The sequence below is a fragment of the Condylura cristata genome, unplaced genomic scaffold (genome assembly GCF_000260355.1).
Source record: "Condylura cristata isolate star-nosed mole 26May11 unplaced genomic scaffold, ConCri1.0 scaffold00012, whole genome shotgun sequence".
NCBI lineage: Eukaryota > Metazoa > Chordata > Mammalia > Eulipotyphla > Talpidae > Condylura > Condylura cristata.
This window is the reverse complement of record NW_004567113.1, coordinates 35,859,760-35,879,877: the sequence shown is the minus strand read 5'-3', so window position 1 is coordinate 35,879,877 and position 20,118 is coordinate 35,859,760. Positions and strand designations below refer to the sequence as shown.

Below are 20,118 nucleotides of genomic sequence, written 5' to 3'. Positions count from 1 at the left end.
AGAATTCAACAGGATCAAACAAATCAGGGAACAAGCACTGCATTTACTAATTGCCACTAAAACACCAAGATGGTCCGTGGAAGTAAAAGTGTGGCACGTCCTAATATGAGTCCTTCCAGCTCTGGGCACGATGTACTGTGGGGGTGTCAGCAGTATGTCTTAGGGAGAGAATGTAGTTTAAGGGGATTCAGGATAGACAAACTGAAATCATATTAAAAGATATTAAACTCTTTTTATAGAATCCATTTTAAAAAGGCTCCTTGCTATAAGCAGGTTACAGGACAGCAAAACAAAATAATATCAGAAAGCTTCATGCTACACTCATTTCAAATGTCTTATAACTTATTATCTTGGAACTGCCATGATAATAATAATTTCAGAGGGTATACAAGTGATGATGCCTTGGGAGAGGCTTCTTCGATAACTTAGAAAGTGATGTATCTCAGAGGAGTGCTCATGTCAGGTAAAAGAGATAAGCATAGCTGAAATTTCTTTAACTGCATGTTAAAAATTCTGTAGATATACCTTTCTGTTCTGTTGCCACCTCGTAAAAAAGGTTACCAACTTCACTCCTTAGAACTTACTTACTTTCTTGACTTGTAGACTTGCTTCTATTTTGTGCCATCTCACACTAGTCTAGACAACCCTAACATACAAGTGAATTCTTCCAAGTTATCACAACATCCATGGTGGAGAATATCTAAAACCCAAGTTGTACAAATACCAATATAACCCGAAGTATTATTCAGAAGCATCAAAAAAGCAGTCTCTTTTGCAACCGATAAATATTTTTCTACCACCCAAGGGTCTGTATCAGGATTTATGGTGTTCACAGCTCTTTTCTCTTCCACTGTTGCTTCTCCTCCCCTAGGAGGAGTCAGTCTCTATGGAAAAGATGACATGGTTTCAGCATGTGCCGTCAAGGTCCGGATTTCTTCCCCATGGCTCCGCAGAGGGTGGTCCTTGGTGATACAACCTAACAGTCGCTGTGTGCAATATGCTTTTCCTCTATTATTTTGGCTGTAGTTTCTGCACATGTTATTCATTATTTTCCTTATTTGCTATGTAGTAACTCTCCCTGCCCTGTGAACATTAGATCAGAGTACTAAATTTTTACCATGTAAGCTAGAAATTATATAGGGTGGCCCATCTTATATAAGCCTCATTTTGCACTTTTTTAATGGGATTAGCTAAATGAATCACCTTTGAGTGGAATATGGATAGAGATTATATGTGTACATATACACAGACACATAATAAAGAATAATTTAAGGGGCTCTTTATAGGTATCCAAAAGGGGGTACAATGATTTATCTAGCTATTGTGTTTTGAGATTAATAACCTAAAAAACTCATATTTATGTATACTAAAAATTGTGCTGATACTACTACTATTATTTCAAATATTTATGGTGTAAAGTTAGAAGTTACTATGAAGTTGCCTTTAGAAGGTGAATATAGAAAAAAAAATAAGAACAAGGAGAAATATGGAATTCCTTAATAATCCTTAAGTGTTCTGCAAAGTGATCCTTCATTTATAGGCTCTTACATTCACTAAGTTTGAGTCTGTTCCCAGTGACTATTTAGAGGTCAGAATCATTAATGCAGGTCCATTGTACTTTCTTTTGCAACAACCTTCCTAATATTTCTCCTTATGAATATTAGTCTATTCCCCATTGAGTCATATTTGGTTAACTAATAAAGACATTACACAAAGAGAAAAATATTAAAGAGATCTTACTTGACTCTTCTTTGAACTAAACTTTGTTAGCCTCATTTATAAAGTTTTTAATTGAGAAAAAAGTAGATTTGGCAAATTTGGCAAAAAAAAATCTATTACATGTACCAGAATTACATAAATATTACAATACTTCTAGAAAATCACCATCAATTTGTTACTGGAATGCAAACAGCTGCCTATATAGCAAATCCAAAAAATGATACTTAGCATGTGGCACATAATGAAACATTCAACCACTTCTAGGTAAAAGAACAGCATTATTCAAAATGACTAGTGGGTGAGTGCTTTTCTACCTTCCAAGAGCAACATCTGTTGATACACTATGCAATCAGAGACATCAAGGGGCCTTCATAATAAAAGGCTTGAGTCCACAGAAGTAAACACCGATAGCTTTCCCACAGAACAAAAAGGAAAGTAACTTTAAAAATACTTCCATTTTCAATACATTTTTATATGCAAAGCTACTCTTCTGTAGACTTGGTATTGTTCTAGATAAACTACTACTATTTTTATTTCAATGGTTCAGGTAGCATCTTAATGCCCAGTTATAACAATGGTGTACAGCCTGTGTGCACGCAGAGGTAAGCCAAGAACTAATGGGCAAATGTAATGTTTAGAAGACACTAGAAAGGGAAAATCCTCCTGTTAGACATCTTTTTAATAGTATTCAACCAGGAAACAGTTTCTCCACAATGATACTATTCATTAAAAACACAGAAGTAGGTTTAAAAATGGTAGTGGAAAGGAATTCATTATCCCATGAGACTAACATTACCATTTACATTAATTTTCACTGCTGTAAAGGGGCAAAGGCTCTTTAACTGTTCTGTACCTAGAGTATAGAGGGGTACTGGGTACTGAATGTAATTCTATAAGTGGAAACAACAGGCAACAAATTATTAGTTTTTCAAGAGGTAGTAGATATATTCAGAATGGGTGAGAGCCATATCATGGATCACAATAAAGGTTAGGAGTAAACAACAAAATGTTTAAAGTTTTAAAGTTAAAAAAAAACATAAGAGAAAATATACCATAAAAATATTAATTTGGGGGCCCTCCCTGGTGGTGCAGTGGATTAAAGTACAGCACTAAGAAGCTAAAGCCTTGTCAGCATGAGTTCGATCCCCGCCCGGCCCCAGAAGTGATCCGCATGGCATGGCAGACTTCTATTGACCCGCTCACTGCTCCCCTCAGCAGTGTACTTTCTCAGTTGGCCTGTTTTGCTTCCCACTCAGCCTCTGGTGAATCCTCTCACTGGCCTGTACCCTAGTTCTGTATGCATAAATAAATCTTTAAAAAAAATAATTTGGATTGGAATGATTCCAATGAAAAAGATAGTGAGAGAGATCTATTTTATATATAATCATATACCAATATCTCTAGATAGAAACAGATACCTGTCTATACATCTGAATGCCATCTTGGACAAGGCAATGGAAATTAAAGAAAGGACATTTGGGTGGATGGCAGTGGGACTATAGACTGAGGTACTGAATTTGGATACCTGGAGAAATAATAGTCTAAAAATAAACATAAAAGGTAGGAATATTATTTACATATACTAAAGAAGATAATATTGCTATTTGTAACAGCATGGATGGATCTTGGGGCCACTATGGTAAGTGAAATAAATCAGAGAAAGACAACTGCTAAATAATCTCATACATATGTGGAATTAAACAAACAAAATAACTGACCTCAAACATACAGAGAACAGAGTGGTGACTGTTGAGGTGCAGGGGTAGGGAAAATGGGTGAACGGAGCTGAAGGGTATAAACTTCCAAATATAAAGTGAGTCAAGGAAATGTAATGTATGGTATGGTGACTTTAATAATATGATACTGCACATTTGAAAGTTGCTAAAAAGATCTTAAAAAAGCTCTTTACAAGAAAAGAAAATATAATTGGATGGTGATAGATGATAACTTACTGTTGGGAATGTTTTATAATATATAATATATACATATACTGAGTTATTATGTTGTACTGTACACTTGAAACCCTTGACATATTTTATGTAATTTATACCTTGATATAAAAACCCCAACTTTTAATCATTCACAGTTCTCCCAGTTTGCAATTTCTTTTCCCCTTTTGTTTTGAAGGCAGACTCATTAAAAGTACCATGGTGAGGGCCATCACTGGTGGTGCAATAGGTTAAAGAGCAGCACTGTAAGCCACGGCAAATGCTTCAGTCTGTTTGATCCCCAGCCCCAGAGGTGACCATGGCATGGCAGCCTTCTCCTGACTGGCCCACTGCGCCCCAGCAGTGTTTGTCAGTTCTGCCTGTTCTGCTCCCCACTCTGTCTCTGGTGAATCCTCTCACTACCCCTGCACCTCTGGCCTGCACCCCAGTTCTGTATGCATAACTAAAATCTTGAAAAATAAAGTATCAAAGTGAAATTGAAAAATATTTTCTGATCTGTGGGGGAATCAATGCAGGGGGATTTATAGAAAAAAAAATGATCAGCGTAGTTCTAAATGCTCAGAAATTCAGATAGCAGTGGGATATCCTAGGGAAAACATTCAAGATATGATTGTAAAGTTACAATTGAGGTTGGAAATGAAGGCAGAATTGAGGATATAGTGAACCTTTTAGTATATGATAAAATTTCTACAGGGAAATAGAAGGGAAGAAAATAAAACAAAGTAGTTCTCAGAGCCCTCTTTCTGTTGTGAAGAACTATTAATTTAAGAATTTTTATTGAGCTTCTGCCCCAGAAATGAAATATGAAGAGCACTGTCTACGGATTCTTTACTTTAAGAAGACAAATAGGGGAGAAAGAGATAAGTCTTTGACACATGTCTCTCTATGGAGCCTGGTGCATGTGAAGCAGGTCTACCCAAGAAAATCTAGACTACATCCTTTTTCTAGTTTCCCCCATTTTGTCACCTTGCTCTCACAATGATAAGACCTTTATCTCTTCCAGTTCCCAATATTTGGTGATAACCCACTTGGTTACTGCTCTTTTTCCTTTTCCTATGATATAGGTAGGCAAGGAAGAAAGGAGGCTTTTATCAGCTGACAGAAAAAATCAGAGTGTCTTTCTTTTTTCTTTCCCATTTTTTGAATTTATTCCTATGTTTCCCCAAGAGACCTTCTCTCACCTTAGAAATACCTAGAAGGGTCCTCCCTGGTGGCTCAACGGGTTAAAGCACAGCACTATGAAGCTAGTCACAGCCACTTCAGCCCCGGAGTTGACCCACATGGAACAGAGGACCTCTTCTGTCCTGCCCACTGCTCCCTTCAGCAGTGCACTTTGTAAATTGCCTGCTCTGGTCCCCACTCTGTCTTTGGTGAATCCTCTCACTGCCCCTGAACCTCTGGCCTGTACCCCAGTTCTGTATGCATAAACAAATAAATCTTAAAAAAAAAAAAAAAAGAACTCCCTGGAAGATGGAACACATGAGAGCACAGTCTCTTGACAGGAACATGGAATCAAATCTCGAAGATATCAGAAGTTAAAACAAGAAACTGTAAATTTCAGTATCACCATTAGCAGCTCATATAAAATCTGTGAGAAATCTTTGGGGAGATAGGCAGTGGTGGATACCTGTTAGGAAGTAAATGGCCTAGAGGGAGAGAATGGGTGCCAGGAGCCACAGATGCACAGTCAAGGTGGCAAATCCTTCCAGCTGTGCCTTCTTTTCTCATGTTGCCCCATGCAAGCCCAGGTTGACCAGTGTGAGGAGGGGGAAGCTGGCTGGCCTCATATTTCAGTGCAATTGTAAACTTTGGTGTAGGTTTGGTACTTGTGGAAATTCAAAGTCCCCCAAATAACGTGCTTAGAAAGCAAAGCACCACAAATCTAGAAGTATTCCCAGGAATGCTACTAGGTAGCACTCCAGAAAATTGCCACTTCATGCTTTGGAATTAAAAAAGTGAGCTTTCTGGTCAACTTTGAGACATGGTGCCAGGCAGAGATAGGTGACAATGACATAGGAGCTCTAAATGTTAGCTTACTCATGCAATTAGATGTGGTTGCTTCTAATAAAATAATGCTTGTATAAAGGAACTAGGGAGAAATATGAATTTATTAAGTTCAGATTGAGTCCTGTCTCTAAATTTATTCCAAGTTAGAACCTAGCTTTCACCTTTTACCTAAGGAGGCAGAATTGTTTATTAGGGAAAAGGGGAAAGCTGCTCTCACAGGGAAAATATTTAAGGAAGAGATCATAAGCACAAAAGAATTACAACAAATTCTTTATGTATTTAAAGTAGAACTACTGAAAGCAGATATAACAAGAATTGAAAAGATGATTAAAAAGAGCTTGGAAAAATATTGAAGATACTGAAAATATGAAACGAGTACAAGCAGTCACAACGATGAACAAAAGAAAGCAAATAAAATTATAGCTGCTAAAATAAAGAAGCTAGTAGTACATTTGGTAGTAAATGAGATAGATTTTGAAAATTTTAAGTCAAAGAATTGTCCCAGAAGGTAGCAGGAAGCAAAAGGAATGAATGTGAGAAAACGGAACATTGTATATCAAGGGAAAAGAGAATAAAAGGGAGAAAAGTGAAAAAAAAATTCCCAGAGTTAAAGAAAAATATCCTTAGGTTAAGAAAGCTCATATAGTGCCCAAAAGAATATCAAGGAAAAAAAAAACTACCCTTAGACACATTATGGTTAAGTTGAGAAAAATTCCTAAAAAAGCTGAGAAAGAGAGAAAATATTTACAAAGAAGCAAGATTTGATTGACATTGGATACACAAATTATTTTAATATCTTAAGTTCTTGTCTGTCTAAGGGGGTGGGGGCAGGAGTGGCAGAAATACTAATGCATATAGACATTGAGAAGGGAAAATAAGCTCCCATATGGTTATCAAAATTTTAGGAACAAGTAGACATAGAACAGAAGTAAATTGCAAAATGGGCCCTCTCTGGTGGTGCAACGGGTTAAAGAGCAAGCACTACAAGCTAGCCTAAGCTACCTCACTGCAAGTTCAAGCCTCAGCCCATGAGGTGATCCACATGGAGCAGCAGACCTCTTCTGTCTTGCCCTCTGGTCTCCTTAGCAGTGTACTTTGTCAATCTACCTGTTCTGCTCCCCGTTCTGTCTCTGCCCCTGAACTTCTGGCCAATACCCCAGTTCTTACATAAATAAATAAATCTTAAAAAAAAATAAGTAAAGTGTAAAGTATTTAAACCAGCAAAGGAAAATCTGATTTTGACAGGGATGGGGGTGTGTGTAAATGGAGGGGGGTGTGGAGAGAGGGGTGGGGAGAGTACAAAAACCAAAAAATAATAAAACACAAAATAAAATTAAAGAAATGAAGCCCAACATAGCAATAATTAGAATAAATATAAAGGTTTAAATTCATGGAATGAGAGACAGATTTTCAGATTCTCACCTGGGAACATGTTATCTAAGAGACACACTACCATAACAGCTAATGCAACACTCAAGTCTAAGTATTTCTGTTACATTCTAAGACTTTTACTTGTTCTCGCTTATTCAATTATCAGAAGAATCCTATATGAGATAAATATTATTTGCCATTTTTATAAAAGAGGACCCTGGGGCACAGAAAGAATATATAACTTATGGTAAAATAAAAAATATGGGTTAAACCAGGATTAAACTCTAAGCAGTATGGCTTTAGAAAACAGCATATGTAACCACTGTATTATATAGAAGAATTGAAAGTAAGGGTTTAGGAGGGAAAGGGACATATGAAAAATGGAAAGCCCAGTTAGCAATTATAATATCAATATCTATATATATATATATATAATTTTGGACATCCTATTCAAAGAGAAATCTTATTCTAGAAATATTCATTTAGGTCATATAGCATTCTAAGAGTAACAAAATTTTTAATAATAGCTACTAGTTTGCTGAGTAGCTATACTATTGCATTTATTCCCCACAATGCTATGGGACAATTACTTTTTGTTTCTATTTCAAGGATAATGAAATGGAAGCTGGAGAAATTAAGCAACTTATTTCTCAGCTATAAGAAGTGGAAGCTGGCCTTAGATTCTGGAAAATCAGACCTCCGAGCTTGAGTATACAGCATATAGTAGTAAGTTGAGTGAAAGGGATCCATTGCTTAGAAAGTGGTATGAGAAATTACTTACTATGCAGAAATGATTAGTACAAAATCCCTTCTCCTTTTTACTACATGTAAAACTTAAATCCATATGGATTAAAAACCTACATAAAAAACAAACTTTAAACTTAACAGAAGAAAAAAGTAAGACTATCTCTTGAGTGGGCAGTACTTACTACCAAAAAGGAAAATAAATATAGAAAAAAAATTAAAGAATTTGACAATCACAAGTATCACAAGTAATACTTTCTGTTAAAGGAAGAATAACACAGTCATAATTAAGAAGGGAGCTGGGCCACAAGACAGTTGCTATGCTATAATCAACAACACAAAGAATTCTTGATATAAACAGAAAAAAACATAGGAACTGAAAAGAACATTTAATACTTCTATATTCAATGTGCTTTTTCTTCATAGCAACTATTATCAAGGGCTTTAAGTATGTCTGATATGTAATATATAGATTGTTTCCATATACAATATAACTACTGTCCTTTGAATATGTGTATTTATGAATTTTACACAATAGATATGATGTGGAGGCATAGATTATTTTTTTCCCTGTATGTCACTATTCTGTGTATAGCATTTTATGTACCTGACACATAGTAGATGCTTGAAAAATATTTGTTGAATGAATGAACAGATGCCCAGAGGAGAAATATGGAGAAGTAAATAGTTTTGTGGAATTGCTCAACTTCCCTAGCAATCAGAGAAATGAAAATCAAAACAAGTTGCCACTTTTCAACCATCAAATTAGCAAAATTATAAATTCAATTTTGGTATTAAGGCTGGGAATCAATAACTGTCCTACCTGGATGTAGGAATACAAACAAATGCAGCTGTTTTAGAATGATGTGGCCTTTCTGATTGAAATGAAATACACAGGTAGCCCGGGGTCAACCATTCCCATTCCTAAGCATGTATCCTAGAAAAACACTCGCAGGCATACATAGAGAAGATATTCATTTCAGCACTTTCCATAGCAATACAGATTTAGAGCCAACTCTAGGAATAGATATATAAAATTATATATATATATATATATATATATACATATACATATATATATACACACACATTAAAATGCATAAGTAGTGGTGAGAAGAAATAAACATATCTTATATGATCAAACCTTAAAACCACGTGGAAAAATTAAAAAGGCAACACAATATTTTATTATTATAATAGTTTATTTTTACATCATTTTGTGCCTTTTTCCATCTCACTTGTAATCCCTGTGGACTTCACCCTTGTGCCATCACCATAGTCCTGTATACATCCCCGCCCTCCATTTTTGATCCCATTCCCCAATCCACCCCTGTAAAATGTCTCTGGTATATAGTTATTCAATATTATTCTCCCCCCCCCACCCTCTACCCCCAGCCTTTATACTCCTGCTATGAGTGAAACCATCTGGTATTTTTGCTTTTCTTTCTGGCTTATTTCACTAAGCATGATCCTTTCCAGCTCCATCCATGTTGCTGCAAATGGCATGAGTTTATCTTTTTTCAGCTCCAAGTAATATTCCATTGGGCAACACAATTTTTATGGAATATCACGAAGTATAAACCTATTCCTCAACTCAACACATATAAAACAATATTAAGTTCTAGTTATAGACCTACAAATAAAGTGTGGCAGACGGATGAGAAACATATTAACTACTCGAGTATGTCTTCCTAAGGTGGGGTGAAGAGAAAGAGACTGGGGATAAAGGGAAAATCTAAATTAAAATCTAAACAACAAAGAAATTGCTTTAGTTCAAGATAAGATGCTTTTAGTCTAGGAAGAAGGGGCTTGCTTATCTTACTGCCAAGTTCCTTTACTCGCACCCTGCTAGTGTTTGCCTAGAACAGAGAGAAGGTATCATGGAACAGAGCAGGAACCTATGTTTGTGGTTCCAGGTTCTTCATAGATCTCTTGCTGAGATATATAAATACCTGCTGACATCTCATTTTAAAACAAACTGACTTTTGGAAATATTCACATTTTAAGGCTATAGAGAAACTCAGTGGAGCTCTGAGATTGTGCAGCTATCACCACAAAGAGAGTCAGTCATTTCTAAGGAATCATGGAGACAGGGAAACATGCCAGGTGAGAAGAAATCAGCAAATGTCTGTTTTCAATAAAAGAAGAGTCTGGAAATTACAGACCAGGGAACTTGTGGTGAACACTATCAACATCTTGGGATGGTTCTGTCAGAATCTACTTCTATAATTCACTCCAAAAACAGGGGTCCATCCACAATGGCCCCAAGGACTGAGCCAGGCAGATGCTGGTTTTTAACATAGCCACACCCATCATTTCCATAATGTTAGGAGCTGCTTTTATGCTCAAGGGCAGAGTTGAGTAGCTGTGACAGAGACTGGATAGCCCACAAAATCTAAACTATTTATTCTCTGGACCTTTAATGACAAGTTTGCCCATCCTCGCTGTATGAAATTCTCCTTTCCTATGGAATGATGCTATACAAAACCACCTCCTTTTTTTTGTGCCTGAACTTAAAGCTCCCCATTTTATAACTATTTCTTGTTTCTCTGACTGCTTGCTCCATGGGAATATGTCTTTTGTTTGCCCCATTTTTCTCCTAGGGTTCAGTCTCTCCTTTCTCTTTACTCTATGCCCTACAGCTGTTAGCAGCCATGACCTACATCCTATTGGTTTTGACTCCTGAAACTCTAGTCTAGGTAAAAACACCAAGCCTTCAATTGGCTTTCTGTGGGACTGGCTGACAGTTTCTTTCTTTTGTTTTTTTAAAGATTTATTTATTTATATATACAGAACTGTGGTACAGGCCAGAGGTGCAGGAGCAGTTAGAGGATTCACCAGAGACAGTGGGGAACAGAACAGGCAGATCGAGGAAGCACACTTCTGAGGGGAGCAGCGGGCAGGTCAGGAGAGGAGAAGCTGCACCATTTGGATCTCCCCCCCTAGCCCCCGGGGTCGGGAATTGAACTCACACTGAAGCAGCTGCAGCTCACTTGCGTTGTGCCACCAGGGAGGGCCCAGCTGACAGTTTCTTCAAAAGAAGACAATCTCTAGAATAATCATGGTTCTGTTCTGGTAAAGGAGAACCAATCACACAACACTAACTCTGCTTCCCTTTCCCATATACTTGGATCAAAAGACTAACATCAGGTAAATGTCCCAGCTTTCCCTATATCATATCTTGGCAAATGGAAAATGAAATCCTTTTATTCTTTCATATAGAACTAAAGGAGAACTGAAGGATTCTATTAGGCAGACTTGTATTTTACTGAAGAACATGTTAGATTTACTGATTTATGTGAAACTTTAGGAAGTCCTATAATAGATATATACTGGGCTCTGTATTTAAAACCACTGCAAAGAATCATCAAGAAATTCAATGTCATTCTAGAAGATACACATGTCTATTCAAAGTTAGCAAAATGAAAAAACAGAAAAAATTAAAATTTTTTGAGCTGTACACTTGGGTCTTGTGTACTTTCCAGTATAGATTAACTTTGTTTTATGAGAATAATATGACCTGCAAGTGTATGTGTATTGGTATGCGTGTACACATGTGTGCATGTGTATGTATGCACACATGGTGGTTTATCTAAATTAAGTCACACCTAAAACTGGTAATTGCTGAATTACAAAGGAATTCTACAGCATTTAGACTGATCATATATTTTTTAGATATTTTGCTATCAAATACAAACTTCTCTGGTGGTGAATATCATAAGTGCCTACCAGCCTAACATATGGCCATGGATCTCCTTTAACATGACTCAACAGAGGTAGAATAGAAATGAGATGGACAGAGCTAAGGAGCTCATTATGTCAAATACGGGTATTCTGTTAAGTTATAAAATTTATTCAGTGTGTCCTCTTTTAGTCATACATATATAAAAGAAATATTCTCTTAAAATTTTCAACATTTATTCATGTTTTCTTGGAAGCAAATATAGGGTTGACATTCATTAACAGTTTGTAAGTCTTTCAAAGCCAAACATCTGCTTGGCATCCAACGGTGTTCACAATTTTTTTTTTTTAAAGGAATGTCTGTTCAGCATTTATTGGCTTCATTTGTGCTTTATGACTGCCCTTTAAGTAGAACATTCACTTGGAGAAATCCTTAAGGTTTAAGATGATCCCCAAAGGTTCACGAAGTAGATCTGCTTTGACCCGTCATTTAAAGTGCTCACATTATGACAGAAAGTATTCAAAGTGTCCCTTTAGACTGCTTCTTAGGGGACCCTTTGATCGGGCTAAGGTGAAAGGTGCCTCCTGGAATGCCACTCCCAAGTGACTGCACTCACTGAAGTCAAGTGTTTTTCTTCTGCACTATGGGGAAAATGGCAGAAAAGGGGGATAAAACTTTGATTGGAGATGTTGCGAATAGGGAAAATGCTTACTTCAATTTAACTTCTGCTTTTCAGAAGACATGAGTACATAAATTATGTAGAAGAACGGTGATTACTAGACAGTCTAAAAGCTGGAGGCTCTAGGCCAATTTTCAACCAACTGTCAGAGAACATAAGTCTCAAAATATGTTTAAACTAAACTGACAACTATAGAAAAAAATGTAAAATTCTTTGAGAGGCTGGATTATGTGAACTGACGAGGATCTCAGAAACCACATGCTACTTAGCACACAGCAAACTTCACTGCAACCTTCCTGCTCTCTTCTGGAGGGAATATTAAAGGAGGCAGAAGAGATACACCCCCACTGAAGCTGATCCAAGCAGTAGACAGACCCTTCCCCAGTGTCAGTGTCCAGCAGTACGGTCTATCTCCAAATGGAAAGATAGTGAGAGGTCATCTTGCTTGTCAAGCTGGTAGACGACAAGCCAAATGCTTGGGAATTCTACATTCCTATGTGGGAGAAGCGTCCCTCATAGATGATTTAGAGATCTGAAACATTGTTATATTCCAATAGCTTGACTTTATAGGTTATAAAGCCAAGGCCAGAGTCTCCATTAAGTATCCAAAGTGCCTGAGACATAGAGCCAGGACCTGAATTTCATGAATCCCCAGCTAAAATGCCATTGTATCAGTTATACAATCTGTAAGACCACAGGCATAAAACAGTATTTGAGACGAGGAACTATTTAGCTGGTACAGCAGCATTGCAAAGTAACTCTTGATTACAGCTTTGTGAACAAATCTCCATGGGAATTTCAGGGAGTCTGTGAAACCCCTGAAGTGGTTCGGTCAATTTTATATGTATATTTTGGGGGGAGGAAAGAGTTTAGTTTTCCTTTATTCTTCAAATCTGTGATCACACCAAGTGATAAAAACCAGCGTACTTGAACAAGGGACTAGAAGGAAAAAGGCCCACAAAGGAGCAGTTTATGTATATATCAGGGAAATATCAGAAACTAGCTGAACACACAATGCAAGCTCCCTAGTAAACTACTCAGGCCACAGGCAAATGCCCACAACAGTTAAAACAAAAGCTCCGTGGAGTCTATGAAAAACATACTTGACAGACTGATAAAAATGGATTTCATTTTACTACTAGAGTTTTACATACCTCGGTATAATATGCAACCATCACTTTGCAAACCAAAACCAGGACTCCAAAACTCTGAGTAATTTGGGGGTGAGGGGATTATTTCTGTCTCTGAACATTCCCTTCAGAAAATCATGGTGAGTAAGAGATGTAATGACTACTGACTGGGAGCAACTGTTTCTTTCAATTCAGCTGTAGACTCTTCAGGGAAAACGCTCATCTTTATAACTGTGTCAATTAGGCAAACACTAAACATTGCCTTCTGCTCTTTATGCTGATAATGTCAGGGAAGAAAGTGGCTGATGTAATTCTGAAGATGGGATGAATATTGAAAGCCTCATTATCCATCACGGGAAAACTTTCCCCTTTACCTCCATGCTGGCTATGGCAAAGAGGCCTATAAATGAGCAGATTCTGAATTATCTTCATGTGTGGATGGACGAGAAATGGATTAGAAAGTAGTTTGAGAAGAAAACGCAGAAAGCCAGAATGAACTAAATGAATGTGGGAAACAGTCCATACTGTCTTTTGAAATAATACTCAGTATTTATCTGGAATAGTCTCTTATAGTAAAATAGAGAATTTCCTGAGGATGGGAGGTCATAATCATCTGACAAGCCAGGAGTAACACTTTATTTCATTGTAGAGAATGATGTACAGGAATTTCCACCTATTCCTTACCAGTGACAAAAGTATTATCATGAAAATTAAACCTCAAGGTTGGTGGGCTAACAGGACAGTCAGGGCCAGGCCAAGAAGGTGCACAGACAGAAAACGGGCAGTGGCACTGATCTAATTATGGACTTAGATGGGTTTTCAAAGCTAGACCGGAAGTTGAGCCACAGAACTTATGGGAAAAAGAGTATGAAGGCAATTAGATGAAAAGAGCTGAGGAAAGATATTTTACTTAAAAAAAAAAAAAAAAACAACTCTACAAATAAAACTCAGTGTCTGCAGAGGGACCTTCCTGGTCCTCAAACATGCATAAAACAGGATGGAGGGAGGAAGGGGCCACACACATCTTTATAAGTTCAGTTTTAGAGCCTGAGCTGCACGTGCAGGACAGAGTGTGATTCCCTCCCAGGGGCTGGGGCCGGAGGAGCCCCTAGGTCCATGTGACTTGTGAGCATCCAGAACAAGGATCTCGGGAGGGAATTTCACAAGCACAGAACATATTTTTTCCCCCCTCGACTCTGCTCTCTAGTTTTTCTCTCCCTCTGCTATTGTTTAATTTGTGGTTCAACTTTTTGAAGAATGGTGGGAGGTACTGTGTTAAGCAATGCTCTAAGAATGAAGCTCAGCTGCAGTGATGAAAATTGGCCTCCCACATCTTTCAAACCAGTAGTGATTTCACTTAAAACAAAAAGAAAGATAGAGCGGAGAGCAGGCAGGATATCTTTTTGTCCTTATTCATGTCTGTGCAGCCTTCATGCCCAGTACAGAGAAGGCACAGGACAAATGTCCACTCAAGGGTGCTTGTCTTTTTATCTAAATAGCTTTGTATTGTGTTCTGATCTATGAACAAATAGATGCCAACAGCCATGTCACTTAATGTGCTGTTTAGCAATCTTTTGCTGATCTATATGATTCCATTTGTGAAAGTGATTAAGTAGCCAGATCTGACACAAAATTATTATGATCAGGAAGCACCAGAGAGGAACATCTTAACACTTGGTCAAGATATTGGTGAGGGATAAAGAATATCACCAGAAAAGCAGATTTTGAAAGGTATGATGACACCGAAGTGCAAATTAGGCAGTTAAGATAAAATAATTTTCAATTCTTTTGATATGATTAAGGCAAGGATCTGATTATCACTAATATAGGATATCTATACAGTATGTTGTCTAAGAATATTATAGTAATGCTATTTATTATTATGTACCACAGAGAAGAAGATATAAATGACAAGTAATTTGATTCCTGTGAATAATTCTTATTTTTTGAATATGCTATTATATAGATGAGCTGATACTTACAAAGAATACTTATTAAATACAGTTTACGTTATATGCTACAAAGTATATTTCAATTGAAATTGAGAAACTATGCAGCATAGCTTATAAATTTGGAGACAATATTATACACAGGATATTTAAATGAATACAGTCTAGATCACAAAAATGGCTTAAAAAGCTTAACATTTTTTTATTGGTAAATGTAGTTTAAAAGAAAATAATTAAAACAAATGGTACAGTTTTAAAGATATGTTAAAAGTTCCAATTCTGAGAAATTCTTCAGAAATGTTGCTAACATTTCATCTCCCAAGAGAAAACAATTTGATAATCTGCTATCTGGGACCTACCCTGACCAGCTGCTAAGTTTCAGTAAGTGGAGTACAAAGAGGGAAGACCTTAGATTTTATGGAGACCAGAAGGGAAGAGACTGCTCACAGTCATGTATGTAACTTTTAGGAAGAAAAGTTTAAACAAGGTAGACAAAGAGAGATGCTGTTCAGGAAGGACTGGAGCTAATGGTTTATAAAAATACAATCCTACATTTAGTTTTTTTTTTAAAAGATTTATTTATTTGTGCATACAGAACTGGGGTACAGGCCAGAGACTCAGGGTGGTGAAAGACTTCACCAGAGACAGAGTGGGGAGCAGAACAGGCAGATCGACAAAGTACACTGCTGAGGGGAGCAGCGGGTGGGTCAGGAGAGGTCTGCCATGCCATGAGGCATGCAGCAGGCGGGGATCAAACTCATGCGGAAGTGGTTTCAGATTCTTAGTGCAGTGCTTTAACCCGCTGTGCCACCAGGGAGGGCCACATTTAGGTTTTGATAAAGACAAATTTTATTTTAGAATTAGGCAACAGTATGCATTAGAGGGCAGAGGAATGAACAAAGAATAATTACTTTCCAAATAGCTGACACTTCAGGAAAGTGCTATTATTTGGAAAATGATATAATAACTGTTCCTACTGCGCCTTCTCCAAAATAAATCTGAAGAGCATAGACTGACTGTAGAAACAAAACTTCTAGAGCACTAACAATAGATGGAGATGCAGGTAAATAATCAGTTTCAAATATGAAACTTGGCAAGAAACCTATTGATTCAATTTATGAGATTAATAATGATCATCAGAACTACTTTCAAGAACTCTAATGACTTCTATACCAATTTGTGAACCTTGAGTCCCGAGGGACTGAATTAATAACTTAGCATTCAGTTTGTGAACTTTGAGACCTGAGTGATTGAATTAATAAATAATTTAGCATTCACAATTTCTTCATACAGTAACTTCAAGGTACTTTCAAAATCAAGAATGTAGGATCAAGTTGTACATTACCGATGTCAGACAACATTAAGGAGAACTTACCTGCAGCAAATTACAGCTTTGCACGACAAAGCTAAGTCCAGGAAGTACTGCCTTACTCCAAATGTTAAGGCATACTTGAGGGTTTTTCCATCAATTATAAGAGCAAAATCATTCTCTTTCCGAAGAGCATCACCAAGGGTAGTGCAATGACGACTAAGAGTTTCCCTTGTTCCCTGTAAAATTAAACAAATAAAAACGCCCTCAACATTTACTCCCATTTGTTGTATTAAGATGCCCTAAGGATGTTTGGCAACTACATTTAGTTATTTTTAGTGCTTTTTATGCTTCAAATGACTTTCACATACCTCCACTCATTTGATTCTTACAAAAGTCCCTCAAAGGAGATTGGACAAATGTTATGAGAAAAAGTTATTCGCTTGAAGTCACACATCTGTTCCTAGCAGGGTTAGAACTAGATTACAAGTCACCCATTCCTCTGCATTTTTTTTTTGCTGCAATTCTAACCACACAATCACAATACTACAAAAATATGCTCAGTAAATTATCTTGTTAAAAAACAAATAACATAGTCCTAATTTATGAACTAGTCAAAATTGCTTAGCCATGAGTCAGGGGGAAAGTTGGGAAATATAATTTAAATAATTTATGGTATTCTTTCAGAAGAACTCAATGCTATTGAAACTTAATTCCCAGGAAGTCAAGAAGAGGAAATGCAGTATCTGTAATCTCTTGCCACTTCATAAGTTGGTTCCTACAACTTTAATCATGAATCCTGATGCTGTATTTTACTTAGCAATGGTGACAGGTGGCCTGGTAATCTTGATGGATCAAATAAAAGAACCCATCAGTGAAGAGCTCACATTCTGGCACAATAAAAACCTTTCCTGTCAAGGAAGCTTTGTTCACCTCCACTATACAGAGGTTGTATTTATGTATTTACCTCCCTCTGTTAAGAACTGCTTTCCCAGCTCTTCAAAGGGAAAAAGGTTTCAGGATATTTAATTTTTCTTCCCAAATCCTGTGAACACTTCCTGTAACCTAAAGGGGCCAGCTTCCTGTTTCACAGAGTCCTAATCTTAAGAACAGAACACAGTCTCTGCATATGGAAATAGAGGAATGACTGCCCTCCCATTAGGGTTTTGTTCTGAGGCCTAATATGAGAATCTAGGTTATTTATATAATAAATACAGATACATACTTATATAATGAAAAGTACCTACATTAAGGTATATAATATTTATTATATTCATGGGAGATAAAATTATTTCAATTTGAAAATGTGATATGATCAATTCATAGTTATTTTCACAAAGAGGAAAGCAAAGGCTAAGGTAATTAAAATTTTATATTGAGAATTTTGGAAGGTGTTTCTGCATTTATATTTAAATGTGTTTCACACTAGGTTTTGGAGTTTCAGAATCTGTTGATCAAAAATAACAGAACCAGGGTGAACTGTAAAGCAAGACTACCCCAACTCCCGATAGTGGAACTTCACTTAACACTTCCCCTGCTCCCCATTACACACAGTGACAAGAGAGACCACCACTGAGCAGCAATGTTTTTTGTAAAATTTTGTTCACACTTTAAATCAGGGGGTAGTAGCTGGTTTAATTTACAGCCTTCTCCTCCTATTTTCTGCAGGAAATTTTTGGCCCAAGAGGACTTAAGACAAGGAGGTGAGAAATGTCAGTAAAATTCTCAAACAATAACAGAAAAACAAAAACAAAAATAGGAAAAAAGAGACTCTGTAGTAGATTACCCTGGATTGTTCTAATAGCAGATGGACACAAATGAAATTATTTACTTTCTTAAGTAAATCAATGAAAATAAGATAAAACGATACTTGGCATGTACCACCCAGCAGGCACTGTTTGAAGGACTACACATCCAGATATAGCATTTCAGTTAAACATATTACAACCCCACAAGGGTATACCACTGTACCCCATTCTACAGATGGGGAACATGAGATTTACAGCAGTACACTCCTTGCCCCCAAACACATGGCTACTAAATAGTGAAACCAAACTCAGAATTCAATTTCTGTGTTGGCTGTCTTACAGAATCCAGCAAAAATCCAACTTTAGACACTACCCAGCCTAGCAAATCAGCCAGCAGAGCCCATACCACACCCTCTCATTTCCCCAGAGTTCCTATCATCTGCCTCTCATCTTGTCCTTACCACCAACAGAGATTTCTCCTTATAATACAACTTTCAAATACAAATCATGTCTTCTCTGTTCTCTAAAGGTTTTCAGTGGTTTCCCAATGCCTACAAGAAAACGTTCAAGCTACCTCAAATAGCATTTAAGACTTTCCACCACCTAAGCCCAGTTAACATGCATTCACATTTTCCTTTGCAATCTTGACTCCTGTCCTCAGGAGCACCTTCCCTCCACCAACTTTAAAGCCAAGCCCACCCTCCATGCTGCTGGGTGTGACTCAGTCCAGGCTAGACCATGTTCTTTGAAGGCTGAGACCTGCTTCCCAGCAATAAACACAGTACCTAAGAGTTTAGAAGTTCAGAAAATACATTTTTTATGAAACAAGAGCACTGCAAAAGCCTAAGTTCATCCCACTGGTGGCAGCCTGTTATTTCTGCTAGTATTTATTACCATCTCTGATTTGAGAACTAGGAAGAGGGAGAGATCAAGAGGGGCAATACTTGGCTCCGGCTGCCCTATGAATTCTGCAGCAGCATTCACACAGGTACTGGGAGGACTGGGGCTGGCCAACAAGCAAGGCCATGGCCCATGAGTCACTCTGCACCTTACCCAGGGGACCAGTCCATCCAGATCACGAAGGTAGACATCTTGGGCAACAAATGCCACAAACTGGTGGGCAAGCAATTCCATGACTCCAAGACCAAGTTGCTGCTGTTATGTTGCCCTGTGGTTACCAGATGAGCCACACTGTTACCCAGAGTCCCAACACTTTTTAGATCTGCTTACATACAGACTAGGGAGTGGGGATAGGGAGCCTAACCTATGTGCAGGTAGGTAGGCAAGAAGGATATCCCTTGTTCTTTAAATTTCTAGAGAAAAGATAATCCATTCCTTCAAGTCTTTGAAATCCAGGCATTGTTCACTAAAACCACTGTATCTTTTTAAAAAAGTTTTTTATATAATAGTTTAATTTTACATTATTTTGTGCCTTTTCCCATCTCAGTTATAATCCCTGTGGGCTTCCCATTACCCAATCACCCGTGTGCCAACACCACTGTCCAGAAAATAACTATCTTTTAAGCTTTTAGCCAAGTTATTCCTGAGCTGAAAACCCAAATGAAACATGAGTTGGACTTCAGATTTCTGTAAAGATGAATGAGGAACCAGGTGAAAGTCAAGTAAAGCTGAGCTGTGCAAGTTCCCTCATTAGCCCACCTGTGGGACTTGGTCCTGGGTGGGAGCCCTCCTGCCCCTGCCACAGTGTGTTCTCCAACACCTTCAGATTGGTTACAACCTTTCTTATATGTGGCATCAGTCCCCCTGGATTTCCTTGGTGATGATCACAGATCTTCAGCAAATCGAAAGGTGTCAGCAGATGTAACAGAGG

General features: G+C 37.6%; 1 protein-coding gene across 2 annotated transcripts in view; it reads right to left on the bottom strand.

Moving 5' to 3' along the window:
* The window catches only part of ATP8A1 (ATPase, aminophospholipid transporter (APLT), class I, type 8A, member 1), a 207,502-nt gene that overhangs the window by 50,801 nt on the left and 136,583 nt on the right, over positions 1–20,118 (bottom strand). For both annotated transcript variants that reach the window (XM_004681324.2, XM_004681323.2), the window contains exon 25: positions 16,606–16,778. In XM_004681324.2, coding sequence (XP_004681381.2) covers positions 16,606–16,778 — 173 coding nt within the window. The remainder of the gene's footprint in view (positions 1–16,605; positions 16,779–20,118) is intronic.